The sequence below is a fragment of the Panthera uncia genome, chromosome C2 (genome assembly GCF_023721935.1).
Source record: "Panthera uncia isolate 11264 chromosome C2, Puncia_PCG_1.0, whole genome shotgun sequence".
NCBI lineage: Eukaryota > Metazoa > Chordata > Mammalia > Carnivora > Felidae > Panthera > Panthera uncia.
The window spans coordinates 149,181,305-149,198,775 of record NC_064810.1 but is presented as its reverse complement, the minus strand read 5'-3'; the positions used below and the strand labels follow the sequence as shown (position 1 = coordinate 149,198,775).

At 52.2% G+C, this 17,471-nt stretch overlaps 1 protein-coding gene across 2 annotated transcripts in view; it reads left to right on the top strand.

Moving 5' to 3' along the window:
* ACVR2B (activin A receptor type 2B) overlaps positions 1 to 11,848 on the top strand; it is a 33,769-nt gene extending 21,921 nt beyond the window's left edge. For both annotated transcript variants that reach the window (XM_049628994.1, XM_049628992.1), the window contains exons 2-11: positions 606 to 813; positions 1,229 to 1,338; positions 1,500 to 1,651; positions 1,735 to 1,878; positions 2,418 to 2,561; positions 2,919 to 3,067; positions 5,398 to 5,512; positions 6,226 to 6,364; positions 6,459 to 6,589; positions 8,194 to 11,848. In XM_049628994.1, coding sequence (XP_049484951.1) covers positions 606 to 813; positions 1,229 to 1,338; positions 1,500 to 1,651; positions 1,735 to 1,878; positions 2,418 to 2,561; positions 2,919 to 3,067; positions 5,398 to 5,512; positions 6,226 to 6,364; positions 6,459 to 6,589; positions 8,194 to 8,388 — 1,487 coding nt within the window. In that variant the 3' untranslated portion in view covers positions 8,389 to 11,848. The remainder of the gene's footprint in view (positions 1 to 605; positions 814 to 1,228; positions 1,339 to 1,499; positions 1,652 to 1,734; positions 1,879 to 2,417; positions 2,562 to 2,918; positions 3,068 to 5,397; positions 5,513 to 6,225; positions 6,365 to 6,458; positions 6,590 to 8,193) is intronic.
* Positions 11,849 to 17,471: the final 5,623 nt, after the last annotated feature.

Below are 17,471 nucleotides of genomic sequence, written 5' to 3'. Positions count from 1 at the left end.
CTTCCTCCTTCCTCCTTCCTCCTTCCTCCTTCCTCCTTCCTCCTTCCCATTACAGGGCCTGGGGGCAGTGGGGCAGATTTGAGGACTGGAATGGCTTGCTTGGGGGAGGGATGGTGAGAAAGGTAGATTGGGTGAATGTTTGAGGCCATGTTTGAAGGAAAGAAGTATTTGAAGGGGCAGTTGGGGGTGGATGTGCCTGGCCACCCGGCTGGCACTCATGCCAGGGGTGGAAGAGGGCATGGAATGCTGGGGGTGCTCACAGGGGTCTTCGGGGGCCAAGCCCAGCTGGGAGCCAGCCCTTCCTCTGCTTGTGGTGACTCTGGGAGCCTTACCCTGAGCACGCTGGCCTCATTCTTAGGAGCTTCTCCTGCCCTGTTGAGCACCAGCTGTTGTTGCTGGGTGCAGGAGGGACACCGGACTGGAGGGTCCTTACTTTCCGTTCAGTCTGGATGGTGTGTGCGTCTGTGTGTGTGTGTGTGGGGGGGGCCATCCGGCTGACACCCGCTCACCACCCAGCCTCCCTCCGGGTGGCCCGGGACCCAGGACCGGTGCAGGGGCGTGTGGACCGCGCGGCCGTTCTCTCACCTCTCGCCTTCGGGGCACAGGTTCCGGGCGTGGGGAGGCCAAGACCCGGGAGTGCATTTACTACAACGCCAACTGGGAGCTGGAGCGCACCAACCAGAGCGGCCTGGAGCGCTGCGAGGGCGAGCAGGACAAGCGGCTGCACTGCTACGCCTCCTGGCGCAACAGCTCAGGCACCATCGAGCTCGTCAAGAAGGGCTGCTGGCTGGACGACTTCAACTGCTATGACAGGTGCGCTGGAGCCCGGCCTCCCCTACCCCCCGCCCCCCGCCCCCCAGTCCCGCCGGGGCCCTCCTGTTGCTGCAGTGCTCACTGGGCCTCGGGACGTCTGTGAAAGCAAGCCTGGCATTTAAGGGTAGGGGGAGACAAGGGCCCCTCCAGAGAGCGTGGGCAAGTAGGGATGCCGCCTGGGTCCTCGCTTTCCCGCGGCTGTTTTGCCTGCCTCAGTCTGAAGGAAGGCTCTTCGCTGTGGCCCCTTGGCTATTCCTGCTCGACTTTGGGTCCCACTTTAGGGCAGGTGGGTTCACGCTGTCCCCTGATGGTTCTCCGTGAGCTTTTCTGTCTGTGGGGAGGGGTCGGCTGCGTGGGCCCCGGTGAGCTGCGTGTCCCTCCTCTGAGGGGTATCTGGGAAACTGTGTGCCTCCAGGCAGGAGTGTGTGGCCACCGAGGAGAACCCCCAGGTGTACTTCTGCTGCTGTGAAGGCAACTTCTGCAACGAGCGCTTCACCCACTTGCCAGAGGCTGGGGGCCCAGAAGGTGAGGGCCGCGGGAGGGCAGGCTGGGGCCTCTCCTTGGCCCTGGAGCTCTCGTCTCAGCTCCCGAGTTCGGTGGGGGAGTGACCGCGGGGCTCTCTGGTCTGGCCCCCGAGGCGTGTGGGTGGGCGGGCTGTGTGACACAGGGCTCCGTGTGTCCCCCAGTCACGTACGAGCCACCCCCGACAGCCCCCACCCTGCTCACGGTGCTGGCCTACTCGCTGCTGCCCATTGGGGGCCTCTCCCTCATCGTCTTGCTGGCCTTCTGGATGTACCGGCATCGCAAGCCCCCCTACGGCCACGTGGACATCCACGAGGTGAGACGGGGCTGGCACAGGGCAGGGCAGGGGTAGAGGTGGGGTGGCAGGCCAGACCCTGTTAAATCCTCGATCTCCCCCAGGACCCTGGGCCTCCACCTCCATCCCCTCTGGTGGGCCTGAAGCCACTGCAGCTGCTGGAGATCAAGGCCCGGGGGCGCTTTGGTTGTGTCTGGAAGGCACAGCTCATGAATGACTTTGTGGCTGTCAAGATCTTCCCGCTCCAGGTGAGTGTTTGAGGGACTCCCAAATCATCCACTGCTGTGGCTTGAGCTACCCCGCCCCAGGGCAGTCCGGGCCCGTGCAGGTAGGACGAGAGACAGGTGGGCCCCAATGAAATTTTCTCACGGGGTCAGGGTAGAGCTTTGCAAAACCTCGATCCGTCCTGGTTTGCAGGGGTTTGTTCTTGACATCAGGTTCTGCTTAGAGGCGTTGGACACAGGCCACCCCAGCAGTTGCCCAGGACACTTAGCAAAGTGAGGCCTGGCTCTGCATCTCGTGTGGTGGGTGACGCTGGGCCACTCGCTCCCCTCCCTGGGCTTCGGTGGCCGTGTTTGTAAATGAGGTGCTAGCCCCGAGCGATCTCAGGGATCACTGTTGGCCGGTACTCTGGGGCCCAGCTCGGTCCTGGTCTTCTGCCCGCCTCCTTTACGGAGCCGAGGCTGGGAGGGCGGGAGGGTGGGTGGGTATGCGGATGGCGTGGGGGTGGCAGTTCTGCCGCAGGGTGGTGTGGCCGCAGTGGAGTTCAGCCGCATCCCTGCTTTAGGACAAGCAGTCATGGCAGAGCGAACGGGAGATCTTCAGCACACCCGGCATGAAGCATGAGAACCTGCTGCAGTTCATCGCCGCTGAGAAGCGAGGCTCCAGCCTTGAGGTGGAGCTGTGGCTCATCACAGCTTTCCATGACAAGGTGAGTCTTGCCTGCGGACGGGGGCTCCCGAGATGAGGTGGCCTTCCGCCGTAAGGTGACCCTTCGTAAGTGCAGACATAAGAACCCCTAACTCTAGGATGAATTCTTATGAAGAAGCATAGCGCCTTCGTGATTAACAGCCGCCGACACCCCCCCCCCCCCCCCCCCCCCCCCCCCCCCCCCCCCAACCCCTCTTGGCCTCACACACCTTCCATGTCAGTCCCAGCCTCCCAAGGAGAGCAGCCTGCTGCCGCTGGTCCACCGAGACCCTCCTCCCAGGGCTGGACTGGGCCGGGCCGGGTCGGGTCCTGTTCTGTACCCAGAACCTGTGCCCCAGTTCTGTGCGGTCTCCTCTAGGGCTCCCTCACGGATTACCTCAAGGGGAACATCATCACGTGGAACGAACTGTGTCACGTGGCAGAGACCATGTCAAGAGGCCTCTCATACCTTCATGAGGATGTGCCCTGGTGCCGTGGCGAGGGCCACAAGCCGTCTATTGCCCACAGGTACCTGGGTCAGCAGTTGCCTTTCCTGTGCTTGGTCTGGAGCTGCAGAGAGGGCTGGAGGGTGAAAGCAGGGCCTGGGGTCGGGGTGGGGAGTCTCAGTTTCATAAAGGTGCTTAGCTGCTCTGTGATGGGCCCACTTGCCCCTTCCCCTGCCTTCCACCCGTGTCCTGGGCCTGGCGTGGCCTTGAGGGTGGTTTTCTCTTGCCCTCTGGTGGCCACATGAGGGAATGCTGACTCCGTTACTTTGGTTGGAGGGTTGGTTCAGCAGTTCTCAGACTTTTTGGTTAGGATATCTTTACGTCCTTTTTTTCTTTTTTTTCTTTTTTAAATGTTGATTTATTTCTCTTGAGAGAGTGCAAGCGGGAGAGTAGCAGAGAGAGAGAGAGAGAGAGAGAGAAACAGAGGGAAGGAATCCCAAGCAGGCTTCTCACTATTAGTGCAGAGCCTGACATGGGGCTCGATCTCATGACCTGTGAGATCATGACCTGAGCTGAAATCAAGAGTCAGATACTTAACCGCCTGAGCCACCCAGGCAGCCCTAGGATCTCTTTATATTCTTTTTTTTTTTTTTAATTTTTTTTTAACGTTTTATTTATTTTTGAGACAGAGAGACACAGAGCATGAACAGGGGAGGGTCAGAGAGAGGGAGACACAGAATCCGAAACAGGCTCCAGGCTCTGAGCTGTCAGCACAGAGCCCGACGCGGGGCTCGAACTCACGGACCGCGAGATCGTGACCTGAGCCGAAGTCGGCCGCTTAACCGACTGAGCCACCCAGGCACCCCGGATCTCTTTATATTCTTAAAAAAAAAAACAAAAACAAAAAACTCTGTGTGTGTGTGTGTGTGTGTGTGTGTGTGTGTGTGTGTTTATTTTTTTTGAGGGAGAGAAAGAGAGAGAGACAGACAGTAAGCTGGGGAGGGGCAGAGAGAGAGGGAGAGAGAAATCCCCAAGCAGGCTCTGTGCTTTCAGCACAGAGCCTGACGTGGGGCTTGAACCCACGAACTGTGAGCTTATGACCTGAGCTGAAAGCAACAGTCGGGTGCCCAACCGACTGAGCCACCCAGGTGCCCCTCTTTACGTTCCAAAGAAGAACGTGTGTATATGTGGGTTATGGGTATTGGTATTTGCTGTAGCGGAGCACACACATTCCGTTATGTGTCGGTGATGACATCACAGGTATGCAGCCTCTGGAAAACTCTTCTCCTGAGAGAATGACCTCACAAGAAGACAAACGATGGGTTATGAATGCGAAACATTTTGATCTTGCGGTTCCCCGGAAACAGTGGCAGGGACTCTTTGAGGTCCTGGGGCTACACCTTGACACCACCGTGTTGACTCGTCATCGTAGTCCTCGCTAAACGCAGGCACTGTTCCAAATACCAGGCCACGTCGGTCTCGTTACCTGAGGAGAGTGTCCGTGAGCCACTTGTCGTCTGTGAGATAGGTGTTGTTTTCCCAGCCCCATTGTACAGAGGAAACAACAGTAGTGCAGGGAAATTGGGTATTTTGTCATCAGACCTACAAGGGACGGGAACGAGCCTTGGAGTCCGGGAATCCAAGCTCAAGGGTCCCTTGTGGTAATAACATCAATGACATTTAAGCTTGACAGTATGAAACTGCAATTTTTGTAGGTCAAAAATGGTTGAATATTGACTCTCCCGTATGGTTCAACCTAACGATAGTACCCCGTAAGTGTGCCGGGGTGGCCCTAAGTATGTGTATCTCCCACTCCCTGAGTTTAATCGTCACAGCAAGACTGAGACAGGTACAGGGGAGATTGAGGACCGGAAGTGTCTCTGCTAGTGAGAGGTGGCGCTGAACTCACATGCCAGCACCCTGCTCTTCACGGCCTGGTGGCGGGCCTGAGCCCTTCAGGGGCCTGCACAGAAACCCGGGAAAGTTCATTAACCTCGTCACTCACATCCTGCATAACGTACATTTTTCCCAGAAGACTTAATCCCGGGCCGGTATGCCTGACCTCGGCCACTCTGAGAACGTAAGGGCCAGCTTTTGATTCCGTGGGGACTGGAATGGGGTCTGCCCAGCCGTTGTGGTAGGTGTTGCTTTGACAGGTGTGGCAGAAGTGCGGTTAGAGATGCTCACGCTGAGGGGGGTGAAGGGTGGGAGGATGTCCTAGAGCTGCCCGCCTGTGCGGCTTCATAAAACTCCACCCTGGTGCAGACCCTGACCCCCAAACAGGATGGGGTGCCCTGGTGTGGGGGCTCTAGAGCATAGCCTCCAGTATCTCGGGGGTCACGGTGGGGATCCAGGGTCAAGGTAGCTTGGACCACGGTGTTCACCTTCATCTCGGTCTACTTGTCTCCACAGGGACTTTAAAAGCAAGAATGTATTGCTCAAGAGCGACCTCACAGCCGTGCTGGCTGACTTTGGTCTGGCTGTTCGGTTTGAGCCAGGGAAACCGCCGGGGGACACTCATGGGCAGGTAATAAGCCTCAGGGGGGTGCAGGATGGGGGCTGGCACAGGAGCGGACCCTGCCCTTCTCGTGCCCAGCTGGCAAGACACAGGGGCAAGGGCACTGAGCTCAGAGCTGTCCGAGAACTCCAGGAACAACGCTCGTTTTACCAGTGGGGAAAGCAAGGCCTGGAGGGCGGCCTCGCCTCGGAGCCTGGTTTGTCAAACACAGCTGCTCCATTGGGGTCAGCTCTCAGCCTTGTAGCCTCGGTCTCTGTCTCTTTCAGCGGAATTACTAAGCAGTGTAAAGTAGAAGGAACTATACTAAGAATCCAGAAACCTAGAAAAAGTAGCTAACAGTTAAGCCTGAGGAAATCATCCTAAAACAACTGCGGTAAATATCTTTAAGTAATCTTTACCCTCTTGGTTTTTGATCTTAATCTCAGTAAAGCAGACACCGTCTAGGCAGCCCCTTGTGCTGGTGGAGTAAAGAGGCAGCAGTTCCAAATTAGATTATTGTTGTCTCGAGTGTGATATTTTTAAGTTATTCCTGGGGTATAATAGACGCCATGACTTCTTGTGACCTCCCCGTGAATGTGGCGAATCACGGATTGTCCTCCCTCGTGGTATGGTCTGAATGCTGCCATCCTGACCCCGTCTGGTGCACTCAGGGGGTAGCTCTCGTGTCCAGCTGTGAGTACGTTTGTGTGTGACCATTGGCACCCTCTCCTGTCCTCCTCTAGGTGGGCACGCGGCGTTACATGGCCCCTGAGGTGCTTGAGGGAGCCATCAACTTCCAGAGAGATGCCTTCCTGCGCATCGACATGTATGCCATGGGGCTGGTGCTGTGGGAGCTTGTGTCGCGCTGCAAGGCCGCGGACGGTGAGTGGGACGGGAGCCCTGGGCATGCAGGGCATGGGACGGGGAGCAGCGAGTCCTTGGGGTGACCCTGCTGGGCTCTCTCTCGCCCCCCCAGGACCCGTGGACGAGTACATGCTGCCCTTTGAGGAAGAGATTGGCCAGCACCCATCACTGGAGGAGTTGCAAGAGGTGGTCGTGCACAAGAAGATGCGGCCCGCCATTAAGGATCACTGGCTGAAGCACCCGGTGAGGGGCCTGGGTGGCAGGTGACTCTGCAGGGGCACAGAGAGGGGAGCCCCTCCATATGTGACAGGAACCCGAGGTCGAGGGAGCATGGGATAGAGAGAGAGGATGCCTCACAGGCAGCCGGACAGTCCTCTCCTCCCCTGTCTGGTCAGAGGCCACTTAGTGCCCTGCCTCCCTTCCACGGGAAAGTATCTGGGGAGGTTTCGTGCTGGCCGGGGAGGTGGCTCTGGGTTTGGGCCCAGAGTAAGGGGGCCTGACCGGTCCATCAGGGCGCCCCCATGTGGACCATTTGTGCAGGGGAGCCGACTGGCCCTCGACCTGACACGGTGTGGGTTTGAATCCTGGATCTGCCAATCAGTAGCTGGGTGACTTCTGGCAGCTTTTTTTCTTTCTTTGTTATTTATTACTTATTTATTATGTATTATTATTATTTATTTATTACTTATTATTTTATTTATTTATTTATTCATTCATTCATTTATTTATTTATTTATTTATTTATTTATTGTTTTATTCCTCTGAGCTTTTGCCTCCTTAGGGTAGTAGTAGATTTAACTGGTTACCGTAAATGGCTTGGCAGGATACTTGTCGCGTAAATGCTTAATATGGACTAGCTCTAATTAAATATTCTCTGTTCTCTGCCTTCATTATTTTCTGGGCACGGGCTGAGCCGTGAGTCTTGGCTCCTCCAGTCTGGGGATACTGTACAAAAGACCCCAGCAATGTAAGCCATTTCCCTCTTGGAAGGATGTTTGCCTTCAGCTCCTTTGAGCCCCTCCCTCTGCTCACCTCAGGGTTAATTTAGAAACAGGATAGCCTCGAGGCCATTGGAGGCTAGCACCCTACCCTACATACCATCAGGGGTCAGGCTGTTGAGGCCAAGTTCAGCTGCAGTGCCGCCTCCTGGAACCGGGGGCTAGAGACGGAGAAAACTGAGACATGGGGAGATGTAGGCTGGGCCAGAGCCCATGCCTTCTGCCTCAGTCTCCCAGGGCAGACATGCTGGGGTGGCCGGTCCAGTTCCCTGATGAGGAGCCCGAGGCCCAGAGAGGTTTCGGGGTGGCCTGGTGCTGGGTAGGCCAGAGTCCCTGGATGCGGGCATTTGCCTTTCCTGGCGCCACTCAGTGTGAGCCAGCATAGGGTGTCACGCATTGCATGCCCCGGACTCTCAGGAGGGGTCCAGGGGTTGTAGGAAGTTGGGCGGGATGAAGCCCTCCTGTGGTCCCCACTGTGACTGAGGCTGCACTGTGGGTCCTTACATGATTTGGGATTCACATGGATTTTGTTTGAATATCACTGCCCTAAGGCAAGCAGCTGTGTCTGTCCCAAGAGGGGGCGGAACCCAGGCCCCGCCGTCCCTTCCTATGTTGAGGCTGTGGAGGGAGGCCAGTAGGGTCAGGATGGCGGCTGCTGGGTGGGAAGGCGTCCTGATTCCTGCGGTCTCCCCCGGGCCTCTGCTAGTCGACCTGCTGCTGGGGCTGGGACCAGGGGGCTCTGCCTGACCCTCGGTCACATCTCAAGTTTGCCCGTCCCCCATGCTTGTCTTCACTGAGGGGCGCCGTCAGTAACAAGGCTGTCCTCTCCCTCTCCCTGCCGACGTGCAGGGCCTGGCCCAGCTCTGTGTAACCATCGAGGAGTGCTGGGACCACGACGCGGAGGCTCGCCTGTCTGCGGGCTGCGTGGAGGAGCGCGTGTCCCTGATCCGGAGGTCGGTCAACGGCACTACCTCGGACTGTCTTGTCTCCCTGGTGACCTCCGTCACCAACGTGGACCTGCCCCCTAAGGAGTCGAGCATCTAAGCCCAGGACACGAGTGGATCTGAAGAGGAAAGGAAAAACAAGTTGTGTTTTGTTTTGGAAAAACCGTGACACCAACAAACACATAAAATGCAGCTGCTATTTTACCTTGACTTTTTATTATTATTATAATTATTATAATTATTATTATTAATATTATTTTTGGGATTGGATCAGTTTTTACCAGCACATTGCTCTACTGTATCGCAAACAGCGGGCACGTCAGCAGGCGTTGAGGTGCTGAGCTGTGAATGCAGAGCCAGCGCCATGCTGAAGAGCCTCAGCCACCTCCTGTCCCTTGGGGTTCATTTTTCCCGCTTTCTCTTTGTCTGTTGTCTCAGAATCTGTGACACAAAGAAACCCATCTCCTGTCTTAGGAAACTTAATGCTGCAAACTCTACCTGGAGGAACCTTTGAAGACTGTTACATAAGAACACACCTTCCTCCGAGGAGGACTCTCCCCCTGCCCTCACCCCCTTCTCCGCTCCCTTTTATTGTTTCTCTCCCTTTTTAGACAGCGAGTTTAAGAAACAGCAGACGTGTCTTTCACGGATTAACGGGTGTTGCCCTGACCGAGGCGGAGCTGGGCTGAGGACGCGGATGGTTTGGACCGGAGTCGGAAGGGGAGGGCAGGGCTGGGGATGGGGTTTGGAGCAGAGCGACACTGGACTCGGGCACAGCGGAGCAACATCCTTTGCTAGGAGGCTGCTTCTCAGGTAACCAGGAATCGAGGGGAAGGACCGTGTGGAGGCCGCGCGCTCACGGCCGGAGCGGGGTCTGGAGAAAGCCTGAGAGCGGGTGCGGCTCTGACCCGGTTTCTCCCCCTGCCTCGGGCTTGGGCGCTGGACAAAACATTTTCTCTGCCCTGATTTTAAGGTTAGGTGAGGGTAGAAATCCTCATGCTTCAGTGACTACGTTCTTCTTAAGACGATGCTGTAAATACGTGTGATGGAGGAAGAAGTTAAAACACGTGGCTTCCTCCCGGAACAGTTCAGGGAGATGCCCACGGGGCGCCCCGCACAGCCAGGGCAAGAAGATTCCCTGGGTGGGGCTGCCACCTGAGAGTCCTGCGGCGCTGGCTCTGCCCTGTGTGGTGACACTGCTGTCCCTTTACGTGGCTCGTGCGCACGGCTTTCTCCAGACCCCTCGAAGAGGTGCATATTCTAAGAACCGTTTCTCTATTATGCCATAACCTTGCTCTAGTCAGTGAATGTTCCTAATGCTGCTGTTTCAACATTTGAATTTTTTTAATTTATGAAACATGCAAATTTTTTTAAAAACGAAACACACGTCCGCATATACACACATGCTTTGCTATGTGGCTTCCGGGGTTTAAATTTTGAAAAGTAAAAAGAATGAAAACTTCACGACCACAGACCACCTCAAACCAGAAATACCTCAGAATTTTCTACTTGTGTAAGTTTTATTATATATTTTATTAGTTGTGTTGTCTCGTAGTAAGTATATTTTAACGTAAGTTGGCTTTTATGACAAGGAAGTTTGGAAGAAATAGAGAAAAAGAAAAAAAGTTTGAGTCTTCTAGGGAGTGCCAGCATTTTTGTTTGATAACGCCCTCTTGTAAATAATTGTCATCAACTGTCGGTTGGCCGTCTGGGCCGTGTGGGCATTCGTCACTCTTGTTTGTGAAGGCTTTTCCCTCTGGTTTCTTGAGACTTTTATTTAAAAACTGGATCTTTTTCATCCTGAGGGTAGGCGAGTTGGTGAGGTTTTGGGGAGAGGTTGACCGGGGTGAGAATGGGAGAGGGGTGCCTCCTCTTGACTTACCTGGAGGTTCACATCTTTCCCTCGACCCGATTGGTCAGTGTTCAGAATGACAGGTAACCCCACTTTCACTCGGTCAGACCGTGGCCCTTAGACCCGCTTGAGGTAATTTTCCCCGGGCGGCAGTGATAGCGGAGGGGGCGGGCAGCACCGCGGCGACTCGGGGCAGCCTGTGACGGAGCAGCGTGTCCAGAGTGGGGAGTCCTCGCTGCGGCCTGGGGTCGCGGTCTGAGAGCACACGCTCCCCACTCCGCACGCCGTGTGCCTCTGGGGCCTGCCGCTTGGCCGTGTCCTTTGCTCTGCATGTTTGGGCACAGGGTGCTGTGGGAGGTGACTTTGTGGCCCTCCCAGAGCTCTGTTTTTGCTTCATGGGCCAGGCTGTGAGCTGGCCAAGGTGGTTACAGGGACGGGTCTTTTGTCGTCGTCGTTGCTGTTGGGTTTTTTTTTTTTTTTTTTTTTGGTAAGCTGTGTTGTCTTTTTTTTTTTTTCTTTTTCTTATTTTCTTTTTCTTTCTTTTTTTTCTTTAAAAACTATTTTGTGCTGTGGTATTTTTCTTCCCTCGGAATAATTTTTAACAGCAAAACCGGCCTTACAGCAGTTGCTTTTCTTTTCCACTTATTTCTTTAAAAAGCTTTAAAATATTTATTGAAAAGTGCCATATCTAATTTCTTTAGCTTTCACCTCAGGCAGTGCGTCTCTACTTTTCCGGCATCTGCTTTTCACCCTCCGAAACCAACAAACCGCTAACGTATGTAGCTGATTCCCTCATTCTAGCCAGTGTGGGACACGAAACCCCTGCCTCTCCATTTGTTTTCAGATTTTGTGTGGGTGAGTTTTCTTTCGTGTACCGGCTTGATCCTTGTGAGAACCAGTTTGGGCCTGGCCGTGAAGGGTTGGGCCGTGGCCCAGGCGTGGGACCTGCTGGTCAGGACGCAGTACAGACAGGGCAGGCCTTCCTGTTGGCCTACAGGCCTTTTCTCTGGGTGGGCTCCCTCTTTGCTGACCCTGGGCTCCGCTGCTGTGGTGGCTTTGGGGTCCTGGCACCAGAGTGAAGTGTCGAGATGGTTCCTGTGTGGTGCGGGGGGTCTCGGGGGACCAGTTCTTTGGGCTTCAGGCTGCCTTTCCCTCGTGCTGCGTCGTAAAACGTACCCATCAGGCAGCATCCCTGACTGCTGCCAATGGCAGAAAGAGAAAAAAGATCTTTTTCCGGGGCACGCCCCTCAGAGCCTGGGTGGGTCTTTTGCCTCAGATAAAGTGTCTGCTGTCATGTATCCTCTGGGGAGCGAACCACTTTAGAGCTCTGGTTTGTGTTTATCGGGTTGCAGGGCCTCTGCCTGTGCTCTTTTCCACAAAGATGTCACGCAACGTCCACTTCTGGGGAGCTCAGAGAACCACTCCCCCTCACCCCCCGAGCTCTTGTGGAGACTGGTGGGAATGGAGGCCGGCATCATTTTCCCTGTCTGTGGGAGAGGCTGCCCCATCTAGGGTGGGAGGGTGGCCCAGTCAGGGGAGAGAAGTGGCCGAAGATCCTTGCTCCTTCCTTTCTAGTGTTCTTCCATCCACACAGGCTCCTGGCTGTAGGCTGCTCTTTGGGGGACAGTGGATGATTCGAAAGCACACACGATCACTGGGAAGACATCCTGAGCCAGAGAAATACGGGAATGAGCAAGAGGAGGAGGAAGCAAGGGGGTGGGGGGGTGGGGACAGAAGCCACTGTGTCACAGTGTCCTGCAAAGAACTCTTATTGATGGGCCAGGAGAGGCCCTGGACACAGTCCTTAGGGACTAGCATCATCCAGGTTTTCTCCTGGGACCATTGGTCCCTCACAGGAGTCCTTCGAGGGAGCTACTCTGTGAGGGCTGTAGGTGGAGCCTTCTCGGGAGGAAGGGAGGCGGGCTGTCAAGGCAAGTGGTGAGCATCTCCGGCCTTCGTTGTTTAGCATGGCTTTCTTGTCCCATTGGTTCTGTAGGTGTAGTGCCTGGAGCGATCAGGGCTGCCTGGGGAGGGGATCCCCGCGTGTGCTGGCTGCGTCTGACCCAGAATTCCTCCTGTCTAGACTTGGGCATGTGTGTAGGACAATAGAGGTCTTGTTCAGCTCAGAACATCTTCAGGTGGCTTGAGCCTCCTGCTGATGTATTCTCAGCCCAGTGAAGGATCTGTCCTCTCCAGGCCACTGAGCTAGTTCCCTCCACTGCCCCTAGGGGCCAGGCCATTCTTTTGTCAAGCTCGTCATGTCATGTTTTAGAAGGCAAAGCAGGTGCTCCTGCAGTTCTGCGAGGTTACCTTTCTCTCCAGTTGCCATGTTCTTGCTCCTTGCTATCCCTACACTCTGCACTGAGCGCTTGGGCTGTGTGTGTGGGGTTTCTTTGGTGGGAAGCCCAGCTCTGTGTGTGTGTGCGTGTGTGCGTGTGCGTGTGCATACTTGCTGTGTGTACAGCTCAGAAAGCCTGTCACGTGGTCCCTGTGCTCTGAGCCATGAGGGTAGGGAGGCAGCTGTGCCATCTGGAACAGGAGGACCGGGTGGCCCTCTCGCAAATGGAATTCTGCCTTTCTTAGGATGCAGTGTAAAGTTCTCAGCACATTGGTAATATAAGGATTTGGTGGTTTTAGCAATACAGTAAGCATGTGTTAAGTTATATAAGGTTTTAGAATGGGTACTAGAAGTCGAACGGCCAAGTGTTATTCCTCAGAACTTGGCTCACTAGATGAGTATCTGAATTGGAAACCATTTTCCCGGGAGTTAACTTCGTTTGATCCTCAGTCTCAACTATTTCAGTAGCCTGCTGGGTTCTTAATGGCTCATCTTTGGAAAGCTGGCCAGACCCAGTTCACATTTCAAGGGCCTCCTAGACCACATCTTTCCAAGAAGCACAGTCAATTTACTCGTCGACACCCCCACCCCACCCCCCATCCAGGATGAGCATCGAGAAAGGAAAGAGGGCAAAGTGGTTTTTTCTTCTCATTTGGGTGCCATGAATTCCTTGGTTAATGGCTGTTTGTAAAAGCTGAACTAATAAAACAGTAGCTAATCCGTGTTCAGCCTAGTAATGACGAGTTTAAGTGTTTATCAACAGTGATGTTTTAGGTCAAGAGACGGGCCCGGTAATGCAGCTGATGAACTATTTATCTTCTCAGTCTAGATATAATAAATTCAGGGTTATATGCATGGTTGTTTCAGTAAGATTCCCGACAGTTGATTTGTAACCAGCAATCCACCTATGAATGTATCCCAAACCTTTAGAAGGCTTGGAATAGTTTTTTAAGATAATGATTTAGTTTTGTAGCAAAAAGAAACTGAAGTTTAAGATGCACCCCCCCCCCGCCCCCGCCTGGAAATTAATTCAGTTGACTCAGCTTCCTTTTGAAAACAGTGGGTCCAAGAGACCCATAAACTCAGCAAATAAAATTCCAAATTATCTAGAGGGATATTTTGAATCTTCCTATTTTATACTCATTTTGGGTCCATTGTAAACTTTGGTTTGGACAAGATTTTGGATCTACCACTGTTTAAATTTTGCCAAGCTTTTACATTTTTGTGACTGTATCTTCCAGGTGTGAATGAAGCAGGACCTTTGACTGTGGTCCTCCACAAATCCCTGTAGTGCCAAAACCGGTGATACTTTATTTGCTCCTGTGGCAGCTTGCAGAGATAAATACAAGTGTTTTTTCCTCACGAATTAAAGTGCATAGTCTCTAAATGCCAGTGCGTGGTGAAGGGCCCTGTGCTGCCCTTCCTCTCCGGGAGTGTCTGTGGACTGTCTGGGGCCTACGCAATTCTGAGAACCACTGCATGCCAACCACAGGACCCTAGAGAAGCATATGCTTGGGCACGTGTGTGTGTGCAGCGGATTATCCAGACGTGGGCCCTTCTGGACATCTGTGGGAAAGTGTTACATTTATTTGCAAAGTTTACATTTTTGAGCTCACAGTTAGGAGAAACATGACCCATTATTAGCTAATGCTTTTTAGGCAGGTGAGGATGGGTTTGTGTTTGGTTTTTTGGTTTTTGTGTGCGTGTTTTTGTTTTTGTTTTTGTTTTTACAGATGGATGAGTTCTGTCTCGAGTTCTGGGAACTTCTGCTGTTGGTTGGGCATGGGATCATTCTCTGTTTCTCCCAATCATATTTGCATCGGAATGTTGTTAGGTAGCGTTGTAAATAAAAGAATAGGTTATATGATAGAGATATGACACTTGAAATTTTACTTTAAGAAATCTATAGCTCTACATATATATTTAGTTATATCACCTGACAGATTCTTCTGCACAGTGTGGAGATTGTTTTATACCACAGATTATTTTTATAAAGTCTAGTGAGTTTGATGCGAATGGTTTTGTAATCAGAGTAATGAGCTTTACCTTTCAGGATAAATATACACTGGAGTGTGGGTGGTGCGGGGCTTTTACCTAGTGCTTGTATGGACTCTCATGATACACTGGCAGATGGGAGGCCGTCGCTGGGTCTTGTTTGGCTAAAACCCCGCTTGGGGCTGTGTGGGACGGTGATGCTTTGGCTCAGCTCCCTGCGGATTGGGAGGCGAGAGCCTGTGGTATGTTTTACATTTGTGCTTCCTCCTGAGATACCTTCTGAACAAAGGGTTCTGGGATTAGAAATTAGTTTGTGCGTTCCTGCTGTCGGATGTAGTCGTATGAGGGTGTTTTGAGGGACAGAAATTATATGGGAGTGCAGATTGGGGCAGGTTGGGACGAATAAGGTTCAGGCTATCAACATTTGAAATGAGAGTTTGGGGATTTGAGTAATCCACAACACTGAATTATGCAGGACCAAATTACCCAGTTTTTAAGACAGAATTTCCAGTTTAGTAACTACTCAGAAAAGGAGGGTGTTGTGTGGATGCAGCGATCAAGTTAAATGGGGAGCTGCCAGGCACATTGTGTCCTCTCTGGTCGGGGCCTCCTGGACGTGAGAGTGCTTGGGGCAGCTCCCTGCTTTCATCAAGCGAGTCACAGCCAGGAGCCCTCCGAGGAAGCTCAGCGCCCCGTACCAGAGGGCATCTTCTAGCTGTCACTTAGCCCTTCTGCTCTTCCTGCAAAGGTCAGCACGACTGCCATGGTTATGGATGGTGGTCTTCATGTTAGCCTTTTTATTTTGGGGTAGAATGTGGGTGGTTATTTGGGTGAGGCTTTTGATGGGGATACAGGGAAGGTGAACAATGAAGCTAATCTTTGTATCGTCACTGCCACTTCTGAGGCTCAGCTGAAGGCCTGCTCCCCAGACCCACGCCGCTGTGCTCAGAAGTACACGGATTGGGACAGTTCTGTCAGGAGCATCCCTAACGTGTCATTTTAAACCAGCTGTGTTTTTATTCAGTCTGGTTCAGAGTGAAGTTTTACACTCTACCCCTTTTCTACTCGGAATAAGTTTAGTTTCAGCAGGTCCGGTAGCGCTCCAGGAACTAACCCATCGTTCCTTTCCCTGTTCCCCATGAAAGACCGTTTCTCTGTTCTCCGGCCACGCGTCTTGGAATGTAATTCTGTTGTGCCTTTGTTTTTGTCACCTGCCTCCCCCCAAAAGCAACTGCTGTAAGCTTTTTTCTACTTGTCTTTTCTAGCCCGAAACCCCACCTTTTTCCTTTTTCCCAGCTGTAATTTCTGGATGCCGTTCTGTGCTCCAGGTATTGTAAGAACCAGTTACCTCAGACCTCATGTTGAACAGTGTCACCATCTGGGTCCTCTCGGTACTGCAGGCTTGTAACATAACGCACGCAGGAACCCTGCCAAGTATGGGCACTTACTTGTTTTAAAGTTCAACTCTTCCCAAGGACTGAAAGAGGGGCTTCTGGCAAGCTCTTCACTGCACTGTGGTGGGATGGGTCTAGAGTGTCATCTGAACGGTGCTTCCTGGGTTCCTCTTTGAATTCTGCCATTTTCAGTATTCTTGTGTCTGCATAGGCAAAGTGATTCAATTGGCTGGTCTTGCACACAAATTAGTTCCAAAGATGAGCTCTTTGTAACACATTTCCAGTCATTAAAACTCAAATGTAGAACATTCCTTTAAATGGCAGGATTAAAAAACCCACCATCCACCACGGTGCATTCTGGGAAGATGTCTGTAGCATATGTTGCTGTGAAATTAGGCCTTGCGGGATATGGCTGTTTGTCATTTTGATGTATTTTAAATAAATATATATATATATATATTTTTAAAGAGCCTTTTTTACCAGTTCAAAAAGTTTAATTAACCAGCAGTCACCACATCTGAATTTTTGTCTCTGGGGCATAGATGGCAGACCAAGATTAAAAGTGGTAATTCAGCCATACGAGCGTGGGCTGCCTGCCTGGGCTGTCCTGCTGACCGTGGGATGCCAAGGTCAGTGTGTTCCCAGCGGGTTCTGATCAGCCCTTGAAGTGTTTGGTCTCTGCCCTGGTCAGCGGACTGTTGACTTCAGTCCCTGCAAGTGCTTTACTTTAGCCCAAGTGGGGTTTTCTCAGAGCACTGCCACGAGCTAAGTGTACGTTTAGCCAAATAATTTCTCCATAAGGGAAAAACGCGCTCATTCAAACGTTACCCGCGATGACAGAAGTGAGAGTAGGAGAGATGAGGCAACATCTGGGTTTTGATTTGGGAAGTGTCCAAGTCCCTGTCGAAGGCTGGCTGAGAGCCAGTGATCATACAGAGATGCTTAGGAGACCCCACCTGGAAGTGTTCAGACCTCCTGTGCGTGGAGGGATTGTTAAAACGCCAGCAGCTTTTTCCCCCCGTTTTTTCCCCTAGAATTCTGTAAAAATGCAAAGAAAATTGAGTGGTACTTCAGAATTGAGGGTGAGGGTTACCGCAGAATAGAAGCATACTTCTAGATTTCAGTTCCATGCCACAAATCCACACAATGCCATTTTTCAACTGTACAAAAGAATCTGCTTATGAATTTGACATGATCTTAACATTAGCATCAAAGGGCCGAATTTTTCACCTGTTAATATTTTTTCACATTTGTCCTTGAATCTGATAACTTCACAGTACTGTAAATTTAACTTACATTGAGTCTGATGTCCATTCTTGTGAAAAGAGCTTCTGCATGTAACAGACACACAGTTAAAGAACACAGCAGAATACAAGATTTGCAGGACCAGTTTTGGAACCGACAGAAAATGTCACCTCTCATTTGCCATCTTATGTATCAGTTTTACCAGCTACTTCTAAATTTGTACATTATTTGTAAGGAAAAGAAGGAAGATCCTAAGGACTTGTCTAACTTAGTGGAGAATGTGTGTGTTGGGTTTAGGATGGATAGCAAAGTCTTACTGAGCTGTGTTATCTAACTTGTATATAACAATTGTAATTAAA